Raw genomic sequence first — 20,934 nt, 5'->3', positions numbered from 1 at the left:
GTCTTCCTTTTCTCTGCCCTGAACCTCCCACCAATCAGCTTCATGGAATGAATCAGGTTCTAGTATTATGAGAGATGGAGAAAAGTATCTCCCTGTCCACCTTCTCCGCACCATGCATAATCGTGTACACTTCTTTCATGTCTCCCCTTACTTGCTTTTCTTCTAAGCTAAACAATCTCAGATGTTGTAACCGTCCCTTATAGGGGAGACGCTCCAGCCCGTTGATCATTTTAGTTGCCCTTTTCTACACTTTTTACAATTCTACAATACCTTTTTTGGGGCGGGAGATGAACAGAACAATATTCTGAGTGTGGCAGGTTTTTTTCTCAATTCCTCATAACATGGAGTGTGTCTTCTTTACAACAGCTGCACACTGGGTTGACATTTTCATAGAATCATAGAATAGCAGAGTTGGAAGCGGCCCACAAGGCCATCGAGTCCAACCCCCTGCTCAATGCAGGAATCCATCCTAAAGCATCCCTGACAGTTGGTTGTCCAGCTGCCTCTTGAAGGCCTCTAGCGTGGGAGAGCCCACCACCTCCCTAGGTCACTGGTTCCATGGAGCCGTCCATCACAACCCCAAGATCTCTTTCTTGTTCAGTCACCACTAGCTCAGACCCCATCAGCTTATCCGGTGGGCCACTTTGTGAACAGCGTCCTGGACTAGACGGATCTTGTTCTCATCCAGCAGGGCTCTGATGTACCCTGACCGGTGGCGTCTCCCCACGTTCTCAGGTTCAAAGCTTCAGCTATGGGACAGCATAGAAATGCAGTTATTCTTCTACCCTCTTCGATTCTAAGACACACTTTTTTCCCCATATAAACTAGGGGTGTGCACGGGCCCCCCGCTCCGCCCCGCGGGCCGATCCGAACATTTCGGATTGGCCCGCTCCGCTCATAGTCCGCTTCTCTTCGCCGCGGAGCTCTGGCTCCGAATTGGAGCTCCGCAGTGGAGGGGAGTGGCGCCAGGTAAGGCCCCCCTCCCTCCTCTCCCTTACCTGCGTCCGTACGCGGCCCCTCGGCTTCTTCAATTGAGCCCATGGCTCAACCAGGAAGTCTAGGCCGTGCGGCGACGGCGGCAGAGCCCGGTAAGGGACCAAGGGGGAGGGGGGCCTTACCTGCGTCCGTCCGCAGTCCCTCGGCTTCTTCAATTGAGCCCGTGGCTCAACCAGGAAGTCTAGGCCGTGCGGCGACGGCGGCAGAGCCCGGTAAGGGACCAAGGGGGAGGGGGGCCTTACCTGCGTCCGTCCGCGGTCCCTCGGCTTCTTCAATTGAGCCCGTGGCTCAATCAGGAAGTCTGGGCCGCAAGTGCGGCCTAAACTTCCTGGTTCAGCCGCGGGCTCAATTGAAGAAGCCGAGGGACCGCAGACGGATGCAGGTAAGGGAGAGGAGGGGGGGTTTACCAGGCCCTGCGACAGCAGCAGGGCCCGGTAAACCCCACTTACCTTTCTTGCGGAGCTCTGGATCGAGACGAAGGATCTGCCTTCACCTCGATCCTCTTCGCAACGCTCCGCCGGCCCCCCAATCCTCTTCACCTCCGCTTTTAGGGGAGGCGAAGCACCCCACTCCGCTTCTAATTCACCGGTCCGATTAGAAGCGGAGCACATCCCTATTATAAACATCTCTAAAAACGGGGTGCGTCTTAGAATCGCGGGTGTGTCTTAGGTTTTTTTTTCCTGTTGGTGGTACTGAAATTAGTGTGCGTCTTACAATCGATGGTTTCTTACGACCGAAGAAATACAGTAATTTATTATTATTATTTCTTGCATTTTTATACCGCCCAAGAGTCAAAGCTCCCTGGGCGGTTCACAAGCTCCATGGGCTTATTTCGTTTCTAGGCCACCCTATATAGGGTGGCCTAGAAACGAAAAGGAGGACAGGGCTCCTGTATCTTTAACAGTTGCATAGAAAAGGGAATTTCAGCAGGTGTCATTTGTAAGCATGTCTCACCTGGTGAAATTTCCTCTTCATCATAACAGTTAAAGCTGCAGAAGCTATACTGCAGCTATACTGTGACCAGATTTAAAAGAGGGCAGGGCACCTGCAGCTTTAGCTGTTGTGATGAAGAGGAAATTTCACCAGGTTCTCCCTATATACAAATGACACCTGCTAAAATTTCCTTTTCAATACAACTGTTAAAGATACAGGAGCCCTGTCCTCCTTTTCATAGGGTCACCCTACCCTATAGCCGAAGCTCTCTAGGCGGTTTAATAATAATAATAATAATAATAATAATAATAATAATAATAGATAATTTTACCTAGAGATGACGAGGTCTGGACTTTGGACCTGCTGCATGGGCAGAATGTGCTCAGGCCCCTCCCCAGTCCAACTCATACCTACCTGCTCCCTTCCTTCTTATGGCACACCTGGGCACCCTCACCTGCCCAGGTGTGCATCTACATTCCCTGCAGGCTCAGTGGTCGGTCTGTCTGCCCCCCCTCGGCATGGGCAGATCTGGGCACAGACCCTTACTCCTGCCCCCCCCCCCAAACACCCACCTGACCAGGAGCTCCAGGAAAACCACGTTGCTGCAGCACCCGCCGAACACCAGCCCCACAGCCAACGCTGGATGCATCCTGCCGACCCAGGGAACCCGCGTGTTCACTGCCGGGCGCCTCCAAGCTCTCAGCCCCGTGCAAAGCCGGCACAGGGAGCTGGCGCCGCGCCTCCGCTTCCTCCTTCGGTCCCACCTCCCACCCGCCCGCGGCTGTAGTTTTTCGGCCTCCTTTCTCCCGTGCCACCTTATGGCTCTCGGGCACGTCACGGACTACGACTCCCACAAAGCTCCGCGCCGCCCCCGCTGCCCGGTACACGTGTCCGCCTCTCGTTGTGCAATGGTCTCCCCGCGAGCGGGCTTCTGGGAGTTGTAGTTCTGGCGCTTTGGTCTGGTTGCTGGAAGTAACAAACTAGGGTTGCTAAGTCCTCGCCCATGGAAGAAGCTTTGACTGCAGCAGGTACAGATAATAATAATAATAATAATAATAATAATAATAATAATAATAATAATAATAATAATAATAATAATAATAATAATAATAATAATAATAGCAGCAACAACACTGTGCCTGTTTGGTGCATTCTCTTCCCCTTATTGTTTTATTATGATTTTATTAGAATGTGCGGCAGGGTTTTGCTATTTTATTGTTTTACTCTGTACAGCACCATGTACACTGATGGTGCTATATAAATAATAATAATAAGAATTAATAATAATAATAATAATAATAATAATAATAATAATAATACCTTTTCATCTCTGCTTTTATTTTGTTGTTCGTGAGCAAAGTTGCAAACTCTGGGATTTTACTCCTTCATTTCACCGCATACATAATTACAGGTGTGCAGCCTTACTCAGGAGTAAGCCCCAATGACTTCAGTGTGACTTACTCCCAAGTAGCAACAGAGAGGAAAAAAGAAGGCATCAAGACTTTTAAGTAGGGTGACCCTACGCAAAGGAGGACAGGACAGGGCTCCTGTATCTTTAACGTTTGCATAGAAAAGGGAATTTCAGCAGGTATCAGGGTATCGGTTTTATTTGTATATTTTGTACAGCACCAAGTACATTGTTGGTGCTATATAAATAAATAAATAATAATAATAATATATGGAGAACCTGGTGAAATTCCCTCTTAATCACAGCAGTTAAAGCTGCAAGAGCGATACTAGAGCTATACTAAAATTAACACTTAATTTTAACTTAAATTTAAATTTTACTGTTCTAACTTTGTATTTTAATCTTATATCAATTTTGCTGCGTGGTTTTATCCTGGTTGTGCTTTTTATACTGTATTTTTTGTATTTGTGCTTTTAACCTGTTGGTTGTTTTATTATGGTTTTAATTTTTGTGAACCGCCCAGAGAGCTATTGGGTGGTATAAAAATGTAATAAATAAAGAAATAAATAAAGTGACCAGATTTAAAAGAGGGCAGGGCTCCTGCAGCTTTAACGGTTGTGAGAAAGAGGAAATTTCACCAGGTTCCCCATATATACAAATGACAGCTGCTGAAATTCCCTTTTCAATACAACTGTTAAAGATACAGGAGCCCTGTCCTCTTTTTCATAGGGTCACCCTATTTTAAGTCACACAGGACTCCTCTTGAGGGTGGTTTTTTTTTTAAAAAAATGAAGGTAAACAAGGAGACAAGATGGTTTTGAGTAAAGTTGTGTTGTTAATCCCTGCCTCATTCGTGGAATTTTGTGGGGAAGCCAGCCCATGGCATCTTCCACTTGTAACCCATGTTTCTCCACTACTTCTGTCTTTCTCCTCACCGCAGAAATTCCATTAAGAAAAGAGAGAAAAAGGCAGAATTGCTGCACGGCGGCTTCTCATTGGTAGTGCTAGGAGCCCTCTGTCTAGAAGCACCCCTCAAGGCTGCCTTCATGGCGCTGGGTTGCCGCCGCTTTCGGGAAAACCCCGTGGTAATTCCAACGCAGAAGGCAGCGTGGGCTTTCTGGGGGCCATTCGGCTTGCTAGGCCCGCCTCCTACCCTCTGCACAGGCTTCCGACAACCAATCAGGGGTTGCCATCCATTCAGGAACGCCTCTGACTTGACGCCAGAACAAGGTCAGCCAGCGGAAGGACCGTGGTCACCTTCAGCATACAAAATCGGGGCAATCACCCAACTTTTTTTAATACGCAGCTTTGCGCAGCCGTGGTGGCTGCGAGGTGGCCGCTACGTCGTATAACCGCAGGGATTTAAAACGTGTAGACAGCCCCCTGGTTTCACCTATCACCCACATGCTGTAATATTTATATCCTGTTCTCCTACCAATAAGTACCTAGAGCAGATTACCCAAAAATATATGAATGCATTAAATATACATCACATACATTTAATATATGGTACATTAAACGTAATCATGTAATGTTAAAAGCCTTAAATATTAAAACCAGTATAAAAAAACCTAACAAGCTTAAAAAGCAGCATTCAAAATAGCAGTGGAATAGATATTCATAAGAGCATATGAACATAAGAAGAGCCCTGCTAGATCTGAAGCTTAATATGAGCCAACAGTGCGATATGGCTGCAAGAAAGGCAAATGCTATTTAGGGCTGCATTAATAGAAGTATAGCTTCCAAATCACGTGGAATCATGTATGGTTAGGCCTCATCTAGAGTATTGTGTCCAGTTCTGGGCTCCACAATTCAAGAAGGACGCAGACAAGCTGGAGCGTGTTCAGAGGAGGGCAACCAGGATGATCAGGGGTCTGGGAACAAAGCCCTATGAGGAGAGACTGAAAGAACTATTTAGCCTGGAGAGGAGAAGATGGAGGGGAGACATGAGAGCACTCTTCAAATACTTAAAAGGTTGTCACCCAGAGGAGGGCCAGGATCTCTTCTCGATCCTCCCAGAGTGCAGGACACGGAATAACGGGCTCAAGTTAAAGGAAGCCAGATTCCGGCTGGACATCAGGAAAAACTTCCTGACTGTTAGAGCAGTATGACAATGGAACCAGTGACCTAGGGAGGTGGTGGCCTCTCCCACACTAGAGGCCTTCAAGATGCAGCTGGACAACCATCTGTCAGGGATGCTTTAGGGTGGATTCCTGCATTGAGCAGGGGGTTGGACTCGATGGCCTTGTAGGCCCCTTCCAACTCTGCTATTCTATGATTCTAAGTCTGGCTGTTATTTTAATAATGTACTAGTTTTATATGTTTTAATCAGTTTTATGTATTTTATAACATTTTTGTATTTTATGTTTTTCCCCGCCTCAATCCAGAGGGGGAGGTGGGTAAGGAATAAATAAAATTATTATTATTATTATTATTATTATTATTATTATTATTATTATTATTATTATCCTGCTCAGCATTCTGTTCACACGGGGGCCAACCAGCTGCCCACAGGAAACCTACAAGCAGGGGTGGTGGTATCCAGGCAGGTTCACGTAGGAGAAGGTGGATGATGCACCAATTAAAACATTCGAAATGGAATTCGCTACCACAAGATGGCCACCAATTTCGGTGGCTTTAAAAGCGAGTTAGATAAATTCCTTGAGAAGAATGCTATTGATGGCTATTAGTCCTGATAGCTATGTGCTGCCTCCAGAAGCAGAGACAGTAAGCCTATCTACACCAGTAGCTGGGGAACATGGGCGGGAGGGTGCTGTTCTACTCTTGTTCTGCTTGTGGGTTCTGGGTCAACTGCTGGTTGGCCACTGTGTGAACAGAATGTGGGACTAAATGGACCCTTGGTTTGACCCAGCAGGGCTCTTCTGATGTCCTTATGGAGGGGCAGCTAGGGAAGAATCCCATGGTGTCCGGTCGCCAGCGCTATTTACATTGCATCAGCGGAAACCACGCTTGCGCCATGTCAATAACATTTGCTAATGCAATGGGTTCCCTGTTGCGCTAATAAGCGCTATTGACATTGCGTTGGTTTCTGCTGGAGCAACATAAATTGCACTTGCAGCCAGTCACCTCCTTATAGATTCTGTGAAGCTGCCTTATACTACATCAATTTATTTGTCCGTCTAGGCCAGACTTGTCTGTTTTGACTGGCAGCGGCTCTCTAGGGCAGACAGAAGAAAGGGGTCATTGCTACCCCCTGCCACCTGACCCTTCGAACTGGAGGTGCTGTGGACTGAACCCGAGACTTCCTTGCTGTTGGTCTTCCCCTTTTGAAGTCGCTTGAGTTGGCCAACATGGCACACAGAGAGTTCTGGGCAGCTCCCGTCAGGCAACTTCTGTGCTTTGCGTTATTAAAACGTCTCACAGCCCATTGGAGGAGAACAAAGGGCAACGTTCCTCTTTGGAGTGTTCCAACATGCCCAGGGCTTATTAAACGGCAAAACTTGAGGTCAGAATGATTGATCTCTACCCTCCCCTGGACATTAATAACCCCAAGGTCTGCTTCGGCTTTCCTTTTGTCCTTCTTCACCTTTCTTGTGTCAGAGGTGCGCCTCCCTTTAATAAATGGGCTGCCCTTCGGCCTGCTATACTGGCAGAAAGCCACTGAACTAATTGCTTCCTTTGAACTACTTTTTCTATGGAATTAAAAACAACAAGAATCAAAAAGGTCCTTGGTTTTATAAAGCACTACTGGCACATGCCAGGTCTGTTTGAAGTGGTGCAGCAGAGCAATCATCCCTCTGCATTTCGTATTTCTCCCGTTATAGTCCCTTACTGTGGTTCAGTGACAATGTGGGATCTCAGGAAGCCAGAACCGAAGTCGGTATTTGGTGTTTTCTTAAACGTCTTCCGATTTTAGGCTCGCAGGTTGGGAGTGAGTACACGAGATAGCATCAATGTCCTTGTGTCAAGGGGTGATAGGGCTTGATATGGATTTATTCATAGAATCATAGAACAGTAGAGTTAGAAAGGGCCTAAAAGGCCATCAAGTCCAACCCCCTGCTCAATGCAGGACTCTGCCTTAAAGCATCCCTGACAGGTGGTTGTCCAGCTGCCTCTTGGTTCTATAACCCTGAACATAGATATAAACAGTAAAAGAAAGAAGATTAAAAAGCAAATTAAAATTATTCCCTAAGCTTGAGTTTTACTACCAGGAATGGGAGAGGTGTTTTCCTGTCTCATGTGCCAAAATAATTTGGGTACTGTGCTGTTTGACCTCAGCAGCAAAATGTCTGAGGCTGGGCCGGATTCTGATCACAAGCCGAACAGCCCTGATCCTGCTCGTAAGGGAAGCCCATAAGCAGGACATGAATGCAACAGGACCTTCCTGCTTCTGTTCTCCGGCAATTGGTATACAAAGGCCTTAGCTAGACCTAAGGTTTATCCTGGGATCGTCTCGGGGTCGTCCTGCCTGCTCCCGGGATCCCCTGTGTGTCATTTACATGAACAGGGACGATCCCGGGATAAACCTTAGGTCTAGCTAAGACCTCTGTCACTGAAGGTAACATAGAGCCATCAGGGCTAGTAGCCACTAATAGCCTTCTGCTCCAGGAATTTATCCAACTGTGTCGGTTGTTAGCCATGAGCAATTTGCTACATGAACGGCTTGAGTGTAATTTCCTTTAGGGATGTTTGAGATAAAAGACTGTATCTCTCTCTCTCTTCTTGTCCCTGGTTCATGAAACCCCGAAGGCGGTGGTGATGCACGGAGGCTGTGAACTCTTGCTAAGTGGGCGTCAAAGCCTTCAAGTTGAATTACCCACTGCATGTTTCAAAATCCTTTCCTTTAGCTATGCCTGAGCACTGGGCTGCTGTGGCAGCCTCGCAGGGCGGGTTCGTCCAGGTTCCCTGCTGAAGAAAAAGGGCTTAATTCGCTTCAAGTGAGGACTTGAACAGGGTTTGGAACACAAAGCCACGGCTTATCCACCTACTGAGGAAGTTAAACTTGGGTGGCTCTTTCATGCCAACTGCAGCTTTGAGGAGTTTGAGTGCAACATGACCCGGCCTTTCTAGAACGTTCCTATTCAAAGTCTAAAGCAGGGGTGGGCAACGTGAGAGACGCGTGCAACTGGGTTTGTCACTGGAAATCAGCGAAAAATCACCAGTATTTTGCACCGCCAAATTCATAAGAACATCAGAAGAGCCAAGCTGGATCAGACCAAGGGTCATAGAATCATAGAATAGTAGAGCTGGAAGGGACCTACAAGACCATCGAGTCCAACCCCTTGCTCAATGCAGGAATCCACCCTAAAGCATCCCTGACAGATGGTTGTCCAGCTGCCTCTTGAATGCCTCTAGTGTGGGAGAGCCCACAACCTCCCTAGGTAACTGATTCCATTGTCGTACTGCTCTAATAGTCAGGAAGTTTTTCCTGATGTCCAGCCGGAATCTGACTTCCTGTCACTTGAGCTCATTATTTCGTGTCCTGCACTCTGAGAGGATTGAGAAGAGATCCTGGCCCTCGTCTGTGTGACAACCTTTCAAGTCTTTGAAGAGTGCTCTCATGTCTCCCCTCAATCTTCTCTTCTCCAGGCTAAACAGGCCCAGTTCTTTCAGTCTCTCCTTACAGGGCTTTGATTCCAGACCCCTGATCATCCTGGTTGCCCATTTCTCATACCTGCCCTTCTTGCCCTGTTAGGGCCATTTTTTCCACTGACTTATAAAGAAAGGAAGGAAATGTTTAATATCTGAAGAATGATACATTTTGTAATAGATATATTATGTAATAGTTATAATATTATCAGTGATTTCCTTTGGGAAGGGGGAGGGAAAGGGAGGAATATCACATTTAAACTTATTTTGTTTTGTTTTCTGTATGAAATTTTGTGAACTGCCCAGAGAGCTTCGGCTATTGGGCGGTATAAAAATGTAATAATAAATAAATATATAAATTTTAAATAAATGTATAATATATGAACGGGAAAAAATAGTACAACTTAAATAACAGCACACATGGCTTTAATCTTTCCTGAAGGCGCCAGCTCCACTCATTCGCAACAGATGAACCGTCAGTTCGTTGAAGACCGGATTGTGGAGATGGACCCTCTTCCTCTCGTCTGGAATGTGGAACTATCTGGTCCCCGTTACTCTCTGTGTGTGAAAATGTCGCGGCTTAAGCGATTAGCGTTCGCTTTTGAGTTTGGATCTGTGAACCCCAGGTAAAGGACAGACAAGCACAGGAGAGCCTACGTTGCGCTCGGTGCGTAACGCATGAAAAAGGGACGTGTGGAATAAATATGTTGTCGTGTTCACAGTTGACCTTTTTAGGACTCAGTTCAGACAACACGTTAGTCAACGCAGTGTGAAAACTCCACTTGACGGTTGAGTTTTTAGGGGGTGCTCCCCATGCAACATGTTCTAACTCCACCGTTGTGTGACTGTGGGCTACTGTGGAGTTGAGTAAAATCCATTGTGATGTTTGATTGACAGTTTCTCTGCCTTCTCTCCTCCCCTGTTCCTCCCAATGGTATCCCATCAGCCATTGCTGCAAAAAACTCACAACAATCCCGGCGGCTCTCCTAGAGTGGCACTCGCTTCTTTCGCCGCTCTTGCCAGGGAACTCTGTAGCCAGTGGGAAAAGTCCACTCAACCAACGGAAAACTCCACACGACATGCAACACAATGGTTGTGCAGGAACCCTCCTCTGCCCAGCGTGGATATTCTGCGTGGAGTGTTTTCCAAAATAACCCTCTACCGTTGCGTGGAGTTTTCCCACAAGACAACACATTTCTCAACGGTGTTGTAAACACTCCACTGTGGCGTTGTAAAACCACCGTAGAGAAACATGTTGTCTGAACTGAGCCTAGGGGTGTACTTAAAAAATAAATAAATTCTTAGGGTTAGTCTAGACCAGCTTTCCCAAACTGGTGGCCAGGTTAGATGGGGATGATAGGAGCTTGGCCCAACCTTTGATGAGAGCTTGCTCTTTGACTTTAATCACTTCACCACGGATTATTACAGAGGACTTCTTTTTTTTCTGTTCTAGACAGTCATTCCCGAAGACAGAATTTCCTGAACGGTAAGTAGGAAGTCTAAGAGAGCTTCGGCTATTGGGCGGTATAAAAATGTAATAAATAAATAAATAAATAAATAAATAAATAAATAAATAAGACACTTGAGCTTTCAAAAAACCCAGTAAAACGTGTGGGAACTGAGCAGAGGTACAATACCTCCCATTGGGTTGTATCCAATGTTAGTCTGACTTACACTAGACCCATTGAAATGAATGGGTCTTAAGTTAGGCCAAATCATTCACTCGAAGGGGATTGCACAGGAGAATTCCACCATGGATGGTGCTCCAAATCTTCCTTTTTAAGACAGTCTAGTGAGAATGTCTCCATCAGAACTCCTTTTTTAAAAAGCTCCACCCATCTCATAGAATCATAGAATCATAGAATAGCAGAGTTGGAAGGGGCGTACAAGGCCATCGAGTCCAACCCCCCGCTCAATGCAGGAATCTACCTTCAAGCATCCCTGACAGATGGTTGTCCAGCTGCCTCTTGAAGGCCTCTAGTGTGGGAGAGCCCACTACCTCCCTAGGTAACTGATCCCAAGGTAACTAATCCCTAGGTAACTAATCTCCCCACCTTCTGCCTTACGTCATATGAAAGTTCTGGAAGAACAGGCGCAAAGTCGGAACGGATAAACCCAGTTGTGCAGGTGTCTCAGTCGTGTGGAGTCCCTATGGGGGAACAACCGTTCAGTGCTCGGGTTCCTTTGCAGAAAACCACACTCAGCGTGTGGATGTCAGAGTAAGGAGATGGGGCATTGTGGGCAAAACTGAAATGGTGGCCTTGCTCCTCCTTTGATATGAAAATGACCTGCACATAAGTAGCATAAAAGTAGTAGGGCATTGCAGAAGAGTGAAATCCAGTAGATGGTGTGAATAATCTTGATATAGTAGAAGACAAATAAACTAGCTTGAGAAGGATGACAGACCACCCAGGTCAATCTGACATGGCCAGAAGAGTTATGGGCCATCTGTTGATAAGGTATAATGAAGAAGTTTTCTTTGATCAGTCTTTGTTTTGCTTTAGAACCTTGCTCACTCCTAATTGGTTAAGATGCGACTGTGTATAAACAGACCTGCTTTTCACACTGCTAGTTGAGAAAGTCTTTGTCTGTAGGGCTTTCTCCATACAGCTATATTGCACTCAATAAAACAGAGTTGCCTTACAACCAAAGTGGATTTTTGTCTTTGACAATGGGTATATTCATATTGGAATTTGAAGCAGGCCTCACAGGTTTGAAGCACCAGGACCTTTCCCTTAGCAGGGATGATGGTGCAGTGGAGGCTGGTGGCTCCGATGTCAGTGGGGTTCTGAATCTGCTCCGGGTTTCAATCAGAACCAGTGAGAACTGTAAAGAAGCACCTTCGGTAGCTCTTTTACTGTTCTGGCTAAAACCTGGCCCATATTCACCTCCCCACTGACATCAGAGTCACCAGCCAGTACTGCAAGCAAATACCAGCGACGGGGCCTTTTCCCTTTTGGCCCCATCTTTGGAATGCCCTTGCTTGGGAAGTGCAGATGGCCCTCTTTTTGCTGGCCTATTTATTTGCTGGACTCTATTTATTTCTTCCAGTTTACGCTTGGTTAATTTTAGTATGCTGTGTGTTTCAGTGGCGTTTCATCAGCTACTGCCGTCTTTCTTGTTATACCTGATTTATTTTCATGATTCATGTACTGCACATGCATTGTTTCAACAGGTTTCATTATATATATATATATATATATATATATATATGTATATATATATCTTAAAGTAAGCTTCAAGATGCTTTGTGATGGGTGGTTTTTCAACCTTGAAAATCTGTCTATCCACTAAATAATAAAATTAATCAATAAATGTTTTTTCTTTCCTGACCATCAACCACTAAACATTCCCTGGGGCCTCAGTCGGTGCAAAGCTCCTGTAGAGTTCTAACTGGTTCTGACTGAAACCCGGTTCACTGCCCCACTGCCATTTGATCCATCTCCTCAGGCTGCCATGTTCCCCCGGGCTACAATCTTCACAGTAACTGTGGGGAAATGGATTTGCCCAGCAACGATTTATTTTTGTGAATTATCCCGATGGTTGTAATGAAAAATATTTGGGGGCAGCTTGGTCTAGAATGGGCAATAAAGACCCACAAGCTCTACAAAAAACTTGCTCTTGGTGGCTAGATCTGGTTTGTTCCTACATTTATTTATTTATTTATTTATTTATTGCACTTATATACCGCCCCCATAGCCAGGGCTCTCCGGGCGGTTTACAGAAATTCTAAAATTAAGATAAAAACAAGTATACAAAATTTAAAATTCTAAAACACAGAACATACACACATAAAGCATTAAAAACCGTTAAAAAAAAACTAAACATGTGGGTGATCAAGATGTGCCGCCATATGCCTGGGCAAAGAGGAAAGTCTTAACCTGGCGCCGGAAAGATAGCAGCGTTGGTGCCAGGCGAGCCTCATCAGGGAGATCATTCCACAGTCTGGGGGCCACCACCGAAAAGGACCTGTCCCTCGTTGCCACACTCTGAGCCTCTCTCGGAGTAGGCACCCGGAGGAGGACCTTAGATGTTGAACGTAGTGACTGGGAGAGGCGTTCCATCAGGTATTGTGGTCCCAAGCCGTGTAAGGCTTTATAGGTCAAAACCAGCACCTTGAATTGGGCTTGGAAACATACAGGCAGCCAGTGCAAGCGGACCAGAGCAGGTGTTATACTTTCGAACCTTCTGGTTCCCGAAATCAATCTGGCCGCTGCATTTTGCACGAGCTACAGCTTCCGAACCGTCTTCAAAGGCAGCCCTACGTAGAGTGCATTGCAGTAATCTAACTTGGAGGTTACCAGAGCATGGACAACTGAAGCTAGGTTATCCCTGTCTAGATAGGGAAGTAGCTGGGCCCCCAACCGGAGTTTGTAGAAGGCATTCCGTGCCACCGAGGTCACCTGAGCCTCAAGTGACAATGATGGGTCTAAAAGAACCCCCAAGCTACGAACCTGCTCCTTCAGGGTGAGTGCAATCCCATCCAGAACCGGTAGAACACCCCCCATCCTGTCAGCGGAATCACCTACTAACAGCATCTCAGCCTTGTCTATGTTTATTACTTGTACATGTTTATTACATTTATAGCCCGCCCTTTTTCCTGCAAGGAACCCAAGGCAGTGTACATAATCCTCCTCCTCTCCATGTTATCCTCACAACACCAACCCTGTGAGGTAGGTTGGGCTGAGAGTCTGTGGCTGGCCCAAAGTCACCCAGTGAGCTTCCTTGGCTGAGTGAGGACTTGAACCCGGATCTCCTGACTCCCAGTCAAACGCTCTAGCCACTACACCACACTGGTTCCTATGAGTCAACACAGCTGCCTGAATTTTTAGGCTAATGTGGTGAGGGGGTGGTGTGGGGTGTATGTGCTAGCACGATGAGCACCTGTCCTTCAAAATTTTCCACCAGCCCACTGGGCATGTGAAAAAATCGAATTCCTCAAACATTCAGAAGTTCAACTAGCTTCAAGTGTGCCAACTGCATCAGGCCTACACATGACTCTTTGTTCCGCCATGAATATTTTGGGACCAATACCTGTTCGAAACATTTCAGTCCGCAATTGCCGAGGACATCAGCTCCTTCGCTGTGTTGCTACTTGTCGAATGCCCGGGTGACATCATTGGCCAAACACTCAAGAAATGATGGCCATCGTCAATAAGGAGAGTTGGAAGGAAGGACTGGTAAGAGTTCTCAGTCTCTCTTTTTCTCCTCCTCCCCCCCATCCCATCTCCTTGTTCATCCCTCAGGATTGTGAAACTTGACGTCTCTTTAAACGAACTCCAAGAACTTCCGCCTGAAGCGCTTTTCCCTTTTGAGAACCTCGCTGAGTTAGACGCCTCGCTGAACGCTTTAAGCTCGTGAGTGTGACTTGATGGATGGGATTTTGTAGGACGAGGGGGGTGGGTGGAATTAAAGACTTGTAAGAGAGGAGATTCTCGGTCTTGCTCTTGAGCGGGCAGGATCGTGAGCGAGGCGAAATGTTTGGAGATGGAGGCCCTTGGCTGGTATCACGTAGAAAACTGTCTTGTAGTGCATCAGACCACTGGCCCGGCTAGCCACGTATTTCCTGGCTGAGGCTCTCCCAGGTGAACAGAATCCAGCCCTGCTGCCTCGGGTCCTTTTCACTGGCAACACCAGGGACCGAACCGGGAGCTTTGTACTTACTAGGCTTTAGCCAAAATGCCCCCCCTTCGTTTCGTGGGATGGGAGGAGGGGTTGAAATGGGGAGGACATTTTGGCAAATTTTTAGTGGGGCAGAAAAAGGGGCCGTAATTTTAGTGGCGACAACTGTGACACTTCTCTCAGTAGCTGGCTGCTGCCATTTTGCACATAAGTAGGGTGACCGCATGGAAAGGAGGACCGGGGTCCTGTGTCTTTAACAGTTGTATAGAAAAGGGAATTTCAGCAGGTGTCATTTGTATGCATGCAGCACCTGGCGGAATTCCCTCTTCATCACAACAGTTAAAGCTGCGGGAGCTATTCTAGAGTGACCAGATACAAAAGAAGGACAGGGCTCCTGCAGCTTTAACTGTTGTGATGAAGAGGGAATTTCAGCAGGTGTTGTTTGTATGCATGTAGCACCTGGCGGAATTCCCTTTTCATCACAACAGTTATTATTATTATTATTATTATTATTATTATTTATTTATACAGCACCATCAATGTACATGGTGCTGTACAGATTACACAGTAAATAGCAAGACCCTGCCGCATAGGCTTACAATCTAAAGCTGCGGGAGCTATTCTAGAGTGACCAGATACAAAAGAAGGACAGGGCTCCTGCAGCTTTAACGGTTGTGATGAAGAGGGAATTTCAGCAGGTGTTGTTTGTATGCATGTAGCACCTAGTGAAATTCCCTTTTTATCACAACAGTTAAAGCTGCAGGAGCTATTCTAGAGTGACCAGATACAAAAGGACAGGGCTCCTGCAGCTTTAACTGTTGTGATGAAGAGGGAATTTCAGCAGGTGTTGTTTGTATGCATGCAACAGCACCTGGTGAAACTCCCTCTTCATCACAACAGTTAAAGCTGCAGGAGCCCTGTCCTTCTTTTGCATCTGGTCATGCTAGGCACGGCTCCTACAGCTTTAATTGTTGTGATGAAGAGGGGATTTTTCCAGGTGCTGCATGCATATCTGCTGAAATTCCCTTTTTTTCTACAACTGTTAAAGATACAGGAGCCCTGTCCTCCTTTCCATATGGTCACCCTACACATAAGTTCTCTCCCACATACACACACACACACACACACACACGTGAGGCTCCTTGGAATAATGCTAAGAGGTGTTGTCATTATATTCTGAGCGGACTTGTGTGTGAGGGGGGAGATGGTGGCCTCCAGCCACTCAGAGGAGTGAAGGCAAGGAAGGAAAGAACTGAAGGCGGTCTGTGTCAAGACACTTTTCTCGCCCCACTGCTTATTTATTTTATTTTCATTCATTACATTTCTCTACCCCCCACATTAGCCAAAGTTCTCGGGGAGGTTTACAAGACAAAGCTTAAAACCATAAAACACAATAACATTGTAAAACGTAATATAAAACCGTAAAGTTAAAAACAGAATAAAACCAAAGTAGTAGCCAACATCAAAGCCAGCATCAGTGTAAAGATCTAAAAATGCAATAAGGGAACAATTCTGTGCACGTATAGACCAAAAAAAGCCCTACAATTCCCAACATTCCTTGGCTAGCGTGGCTGAATGCTTAACGCACAGAATCATAGAATTGTAGAGTTGGAAGGGGCCTATAAGGCCATCAAGTCCAACCCCCTGCTCAATGCAGGAATCCACCCTAAAGCATCCCTGACAGATGGTTGTCCAGCTGCCTCTTGAAGGCCTCTAGGGTGGGACTAGCAATACGACTAGATTCCATTGTCGTACTGCTCTAACAGTCGGGAAATTTTTCCTGAGGTCCAGCTGGAATCTGGCTTCCTTTAACTTGAGCCCGTTATTCCGTGTCCTGCACTCTGGGAGGATCGAGAAGAGATCCTGGCCCTCCTCTATGTGACAACCTTTTAAGAATTTGAAGAGTGCTCTCATGTCTCCCCTCAATCTTCTCTTCTCCAGGCTCAACGTGCCCAGTTCTTTCAGTCTCTCTTCATGGGACTTTGTTTCCAGACCCCTGATCATCTTCGTTGCCCTCCTCTGAACACGCTCCAGCTTGTCTGCGTCCTTCTTGTATTGTGGAGTCCAGAACTGGACGCAATACTGTAGATGAGGCCTAACCAGGGCCGAATAGAGAGGAACCAGTACCTCACGTGATTTGGAAGCTATACTTCTATTAATGCAGCCCAAAATAACATTTGCCTTTCTTGCAGCCATATTGCACTGTTGGCTCATATTCAGCTTGCGATCTACAGCAATTCCAAGATCCTTCTCGTTTGTAGTATTGCTGAGCCAAGTATCCCCCATCTTGTAACTGTGCCTTTGGTTTCTATTTCCTAAATGTAGAACTTGGCATTTATCCCTATTCAATTTCATCCTGTTGTTTTCAGCCCAGCACTCCAGCCTATCAAGATCACTTTGAAGTTTGTTTCTGTCTTCCAGGGTATTCGCTATCCCACCCAATTTGGTGTCATCTGCAAATTTGATCAGTGTTCCCTGCACCTCCTCGTGCTAAACATGCCCAGTTCTTTCTGTCTCTCCTCATGTTTGTGTGTTCTCCATTTCCAGCGTGATTGGCACTGGGGTTCTTCCGAGCCTTGTGGTCCTTGACCTTAGTTATAACCGACTCAGAGAGACGAAGGAGCTGGGGAACTGCCCACACCTGTCCATCCTGCACATGTCTTACAACCAACTGAGGACTCTCACGGATATCCCTCTCCTGAATAACCTGACGCAACTTCATTTGTCTTCGAACAAGGTATTTTCTTCGGTGTGCTGGGGACTCCCAAACAGGGTAGCTACAGGTCAGAGGGTGCAGAGCAGGAATGTGCACTGCATGGCCCATTGTCCACATGTGACACCCCCTGGCCTTTTGAGAAACACCCCCCCCTTCTTACTGACCTCCCTCGGCCACCAACAAATTTACCACTGAAATTTGGGGTCACGGCAGCAAAAAGGGACTTATTTTTCCTTCAGTAATGGAAAATAAGTTGGAGATTTTCTGCTAAAAGACAGCAGTGCCATGGCGCCGGATTTCAGCGGCAAATTTGGCAGAGGGGGTGGTTCCCAGTGGGTTCCGTGGCAGGAAATTGCCCCCTGAAAGTTATCTGGTATAGAGCTTGGGTTGGGAATCACCAACCTAATTATTTAATTTATATATTTACATTTATATCCCACTTTTTTTCATCCAAGAAACTCAAGGCAGTGTACACAGTCCTCCCTCTCTCCATTTTATCCTCACAACAACAACCCTGTGAGGTAGGTCAGACTGAGAGTCTGTGATTGGTCCAAAGATATCCAGTGAGCTTCTATAGCCGAGTGGGGATTAGAACCTGGATCTTCCAATTCCTAGTCCAACACTCTAACACAGTGGTTCCCAAACTTTTTCAGGTAACCGCCCCCTTGGTTCCACAAACTCATGCCCAGCGCCCCCTACCCTACACTATAAAAATCATTATTCAGAGTAGCGGTTTTCAACGACCCACTAAGGAAGATAATAACAATAAAATTCAAAACAGTAACAATTAATGGAATATTTATTCCAAAGCACTGCCGCAGGCTTGCCGAGGGAGGGAGGGAAAAGAGAGCGAACGCCTCTGTTTTGCAGCCGGCATGGCGGGGCACACCAAGCAGGGTATGTCTCTTCATTAGTGTTTTGGTGCTTTTGAAATATTTCAATTCACCGTTAAAAGGACTCTTCTTAAACAGTATTAATACATGTGTGGATTCTTCTCCTACATGGCTTAGGACCAAACTACCTTCTCTCATAAAAGTATCCCTGGGTTTTAAGACCTTTTGGAGAGGCGCTTCTCGGAAAAGACCACCTCGAGCGCCCCCCTGCCGCTTCCTTGCTTCTTAACGCCCCCCTATGCAATCCCAACGCCCCCAAGGGGGCAATACCGTCCACTTTGGGAACCACTGCTCTAACACCACACTGACTATATCCTGGTCCGGTCTGCAGATCCTTTAGTCGATCCAGAGGGAGAGGCGGGTAATAAATATATTATTATTATTATTATTATTATTATTATTATTATTATTATTATTAAGTCCTGCAGCTTCAATGAGGTGTTTTTTTCCCCAAGCCAAATTGCCAGGTGGGGATTTCCTCTGTCTCTCTCTTTATCTTTAAAATGTACGCAGATCTAAGCATTTGTTTAATTTGCACTTTAAACATATCAAATCATCTCACGTACCTGTTTCCCTCGAATTATCCCCGTAGTATAAAGCTGTCGTTGCTGTTGTTAGCTAAATCACACCCCGGGCGGCAGCGCTCTTAAGATCCTTTGCATACCGGGAAAGGATTTAAGGGGGAGAAATGTAAAAAAATCATAAAAAATCGATGGATGACCCAATCCAATTCAAATTTGGTATGCTTAAAGCTCTCCTTAATATCTATTACTGTGCCAATTTTGATGTCTTTATCTTTAAAATGTACGCAGATGTAAGCATTTGTTTAATTTGTACTTTAAACATATCAAATCATCCTCCTGCGCCCCCAGTGGCCGCTCAGAGAACAACAAATGATTCGCTCCTAAAGAGGTAGTAAAATAGGGTGGTTCTTTTGGCTAAGAAGCACAATTAAAGCAGGATGCCTGGGAGTACTTCACAGTCAAAGGAGATTATAGGCTGGAAAACTTCAGAGCCCTTTGCACGCAATTCACAGTGATTGCACAGTATAACTCTGGTGTGATGAAGCTCTGCGTGTGTGTGTGTGTGTGTGTCTCTGTCTCTCTGTCTTGGGCACGCTGTCATCTTTGAAAGTTGCAGTCTTTGGAAGGTGTGCAGAACCTCCCTCAGCTGTCTGAACTGTACGTGCAGAAGAACCGCCTGGGCAGCCTGCTGCCTCTGGCATCCTCGCTGTCACTCAACATCCTGGACGCCTCCAGCAATGACGTTGGTGGCCTGCCAAAGACTCTGCATGTGCTCAGAGGGCTCTGTAGGCTGAAGCATCTTGCACTCAAGGTAAGCCGTGAGCCTCGCGCAAACTATTGACCAAGAAGTGGATAAAGCACTGGTTTTCCCACATGGCTGGAGCCTGTGATGTAGTGGCAATGGAGTTGGACCAAGGTTCAAATCCTACCTTATCCAAGCTTTCAGCAGGTGTCCTTTGACATCCATTTTGGTTTTCCTCCTCTAAACAAGTGGGACTTGCAATGAAGTGTTGCAGTGTGAAGTGCTGCTCTTCGGTGTCCCAATCAGTTAGCCATGACTTCTTTTGGGATACTATCCTATACCTTCCTCATAATGGTCTCTGAGTATGCTCAATCATAACAGGCCACATCTTGTGGCAGTGAGTTCCATAAGTTAATTATGCGCTGTACCTGGAAATGCTTTCCTGAAATTTTATGTAGCAGTGGATACGGGGGGACAACCAGGAGTGGGTGGAGGAAATGATGGAAGGAAAATAGAGGGCGATGTTTCCTAGATCCCATATTAAGAAGATGGGTTGAGACTTAACTCCCCACTCCCCTTTTTCTCTTCAAAATTTCCCCCTCTGTTAGAGCACACATAAGTGCTGATCCCAGCCGCACACAACATACCTGTTCTCTTCCACTTCTGCTGTGGTGAAGGCTTAGCATTATTTAGGTGGTGGTGAGGCCTGGGTTACAAGGATCACATATGGACTGGGTTTTTCAGAAAGGTCAGGTTTCTGGAGCAGAATATGGAAAGTTGGGGCTGGAAGCCAGGCAGGCTTGTCTGTACGTTGCTCCAACAAGCAGCAGATTATGAATGAGCCTTAAGTAGGGATTTGACCGCCTTTAGGATGGTGAGCCCTGCTGCCCCCACAATGACTAAGGCCTTTTCTCTTAAAGGGGCCTGGTCTGCTTTAGCAGCCTCACGTTGCAATGATATGAGAGCGGTTGTGGCATGTTGAGAACTGGGTTGTAAGGAAGTGCAAGCTTCATCATGCCTTTCCGTACCCAAGAACTCTCCCTGAACAGTTAACTCAGGAGCTTCTTTTCCTGAGGACAAAAGATTGGAATCCTCTGAAGATGAAGGTTCCAGTTTCTTGAGGGAAAGGGGCGGATCGTGTCACTATCCGTACTCACATGTACTGCAGAGGTAAGTGAGATATTATAAAAACTTTTAAATATACTGATAAGTTACACTAGTTCCCAAAGTTCAGGCGTACTTCCACTGTAAAGCTGTAGATTATATCATTAAAAAAGCACAGACAAGTACTCAAAGACCATTTAGAAAACACTCAAAGAACAAAACACCCAAGGACCATACGCGTTTCCACCCAACAGAGGTCTTCTTCAGTGGTCACATGAACTATATATGCACATGAAAAAGCTAAGAATGATTTTCAAATTGCCATTGCCTGAAAGTCAAGAAAAACATAGAATTAGCAACATTCATATCTGTGCTAAAGCTTCTTGCCCATAAACATGTCCTTCAAATGTGCCTTTTTGCACATTTGAATTTAGAAAAGAGGTTCC

General features: G+C 46.1%; 2 protein-coding genes across 3 annotated transcripts in view; one reads left to right on the top strand and one right to left on the bottom strand.

The window, feature by feature from the left end:
• Positions 1–2,653, bottom strand: part of SLC35B4 (solute carrier family 35 member B4) — a 31,735-nt gene extending 29,082 nt beyond the window's left edge. The window contains exon 1 of the mRNA XM_063133982.1: positions 2,502–2,653. Coding sequence (XP_062990052.1) covers positions 2,502–2,578 — 77 coding nt within the window. The 5' untranslated portion in view covers positions 2,579–2,653. The remainder of the gene's footprint in view (positions 1–2,501) is intronic.
• A 257-nt stretch (positions 2,654–2,910) lies between these two features.
• LOC134403813 (protein phosphatase 1 regulatory subunit 7-like) overlaps positions 2,911–20,934 on the top strand; it is a 34,142-nt gene continuing 16,118 nt past the window's right edge. The window contains exons 1-6 of one of the 2 annotated variants that reach the window (XM_063134302.1): positions 2,911–2,957; positions 9,330–9,513; positions 10,341–10,373; positions 14,134–14,244; positions 17,057–17,246; positions 19,253–19,453. In XM_063134302.1, coding sequence (XP_062990372.1) covers positions 2,933–2,957; positions 9,330–9,513; positions 10,341–10,373; positions 14,134–14,244; positions 17,057–17,246; positions 19,253–19,453 — 744 coding nt within the window. In that variant the 5' untranslated portion in view covers positions 2,911–2,932. The remainder of the gene's footprint in view (positions 2,958–9,329; positions 9,514–10,340; positions 10,374–14,133; positions 14,245–17,056; positions 17,247–19,252; positions 19,454–20,934) is intronic. The other variant, XM_063134303.1, reaches the window with a different exon arrangement.

Source organism: Elgaria multicarinata, chromosome 9 (genome assembly GCF_023053635.1).
Source record: "Elgaria multicarinata webbii isolate HBS135686 ecotype San Diego chromosome 9, rElgMul1.1.pri, whole genome shotgun sequence".
Classification (NCBI taxonomy): domain Eukaryota; kingdom Metazoa; phylum Chordata; class Lepidosauria; order Squamata; family Anguidae; genus Elgaria; species Elgaria multicarinata.
Note: the sequence above shows the minus strand (reverse complement) of the source record. Positions and strands in the feature narration are given on the sequence as shown.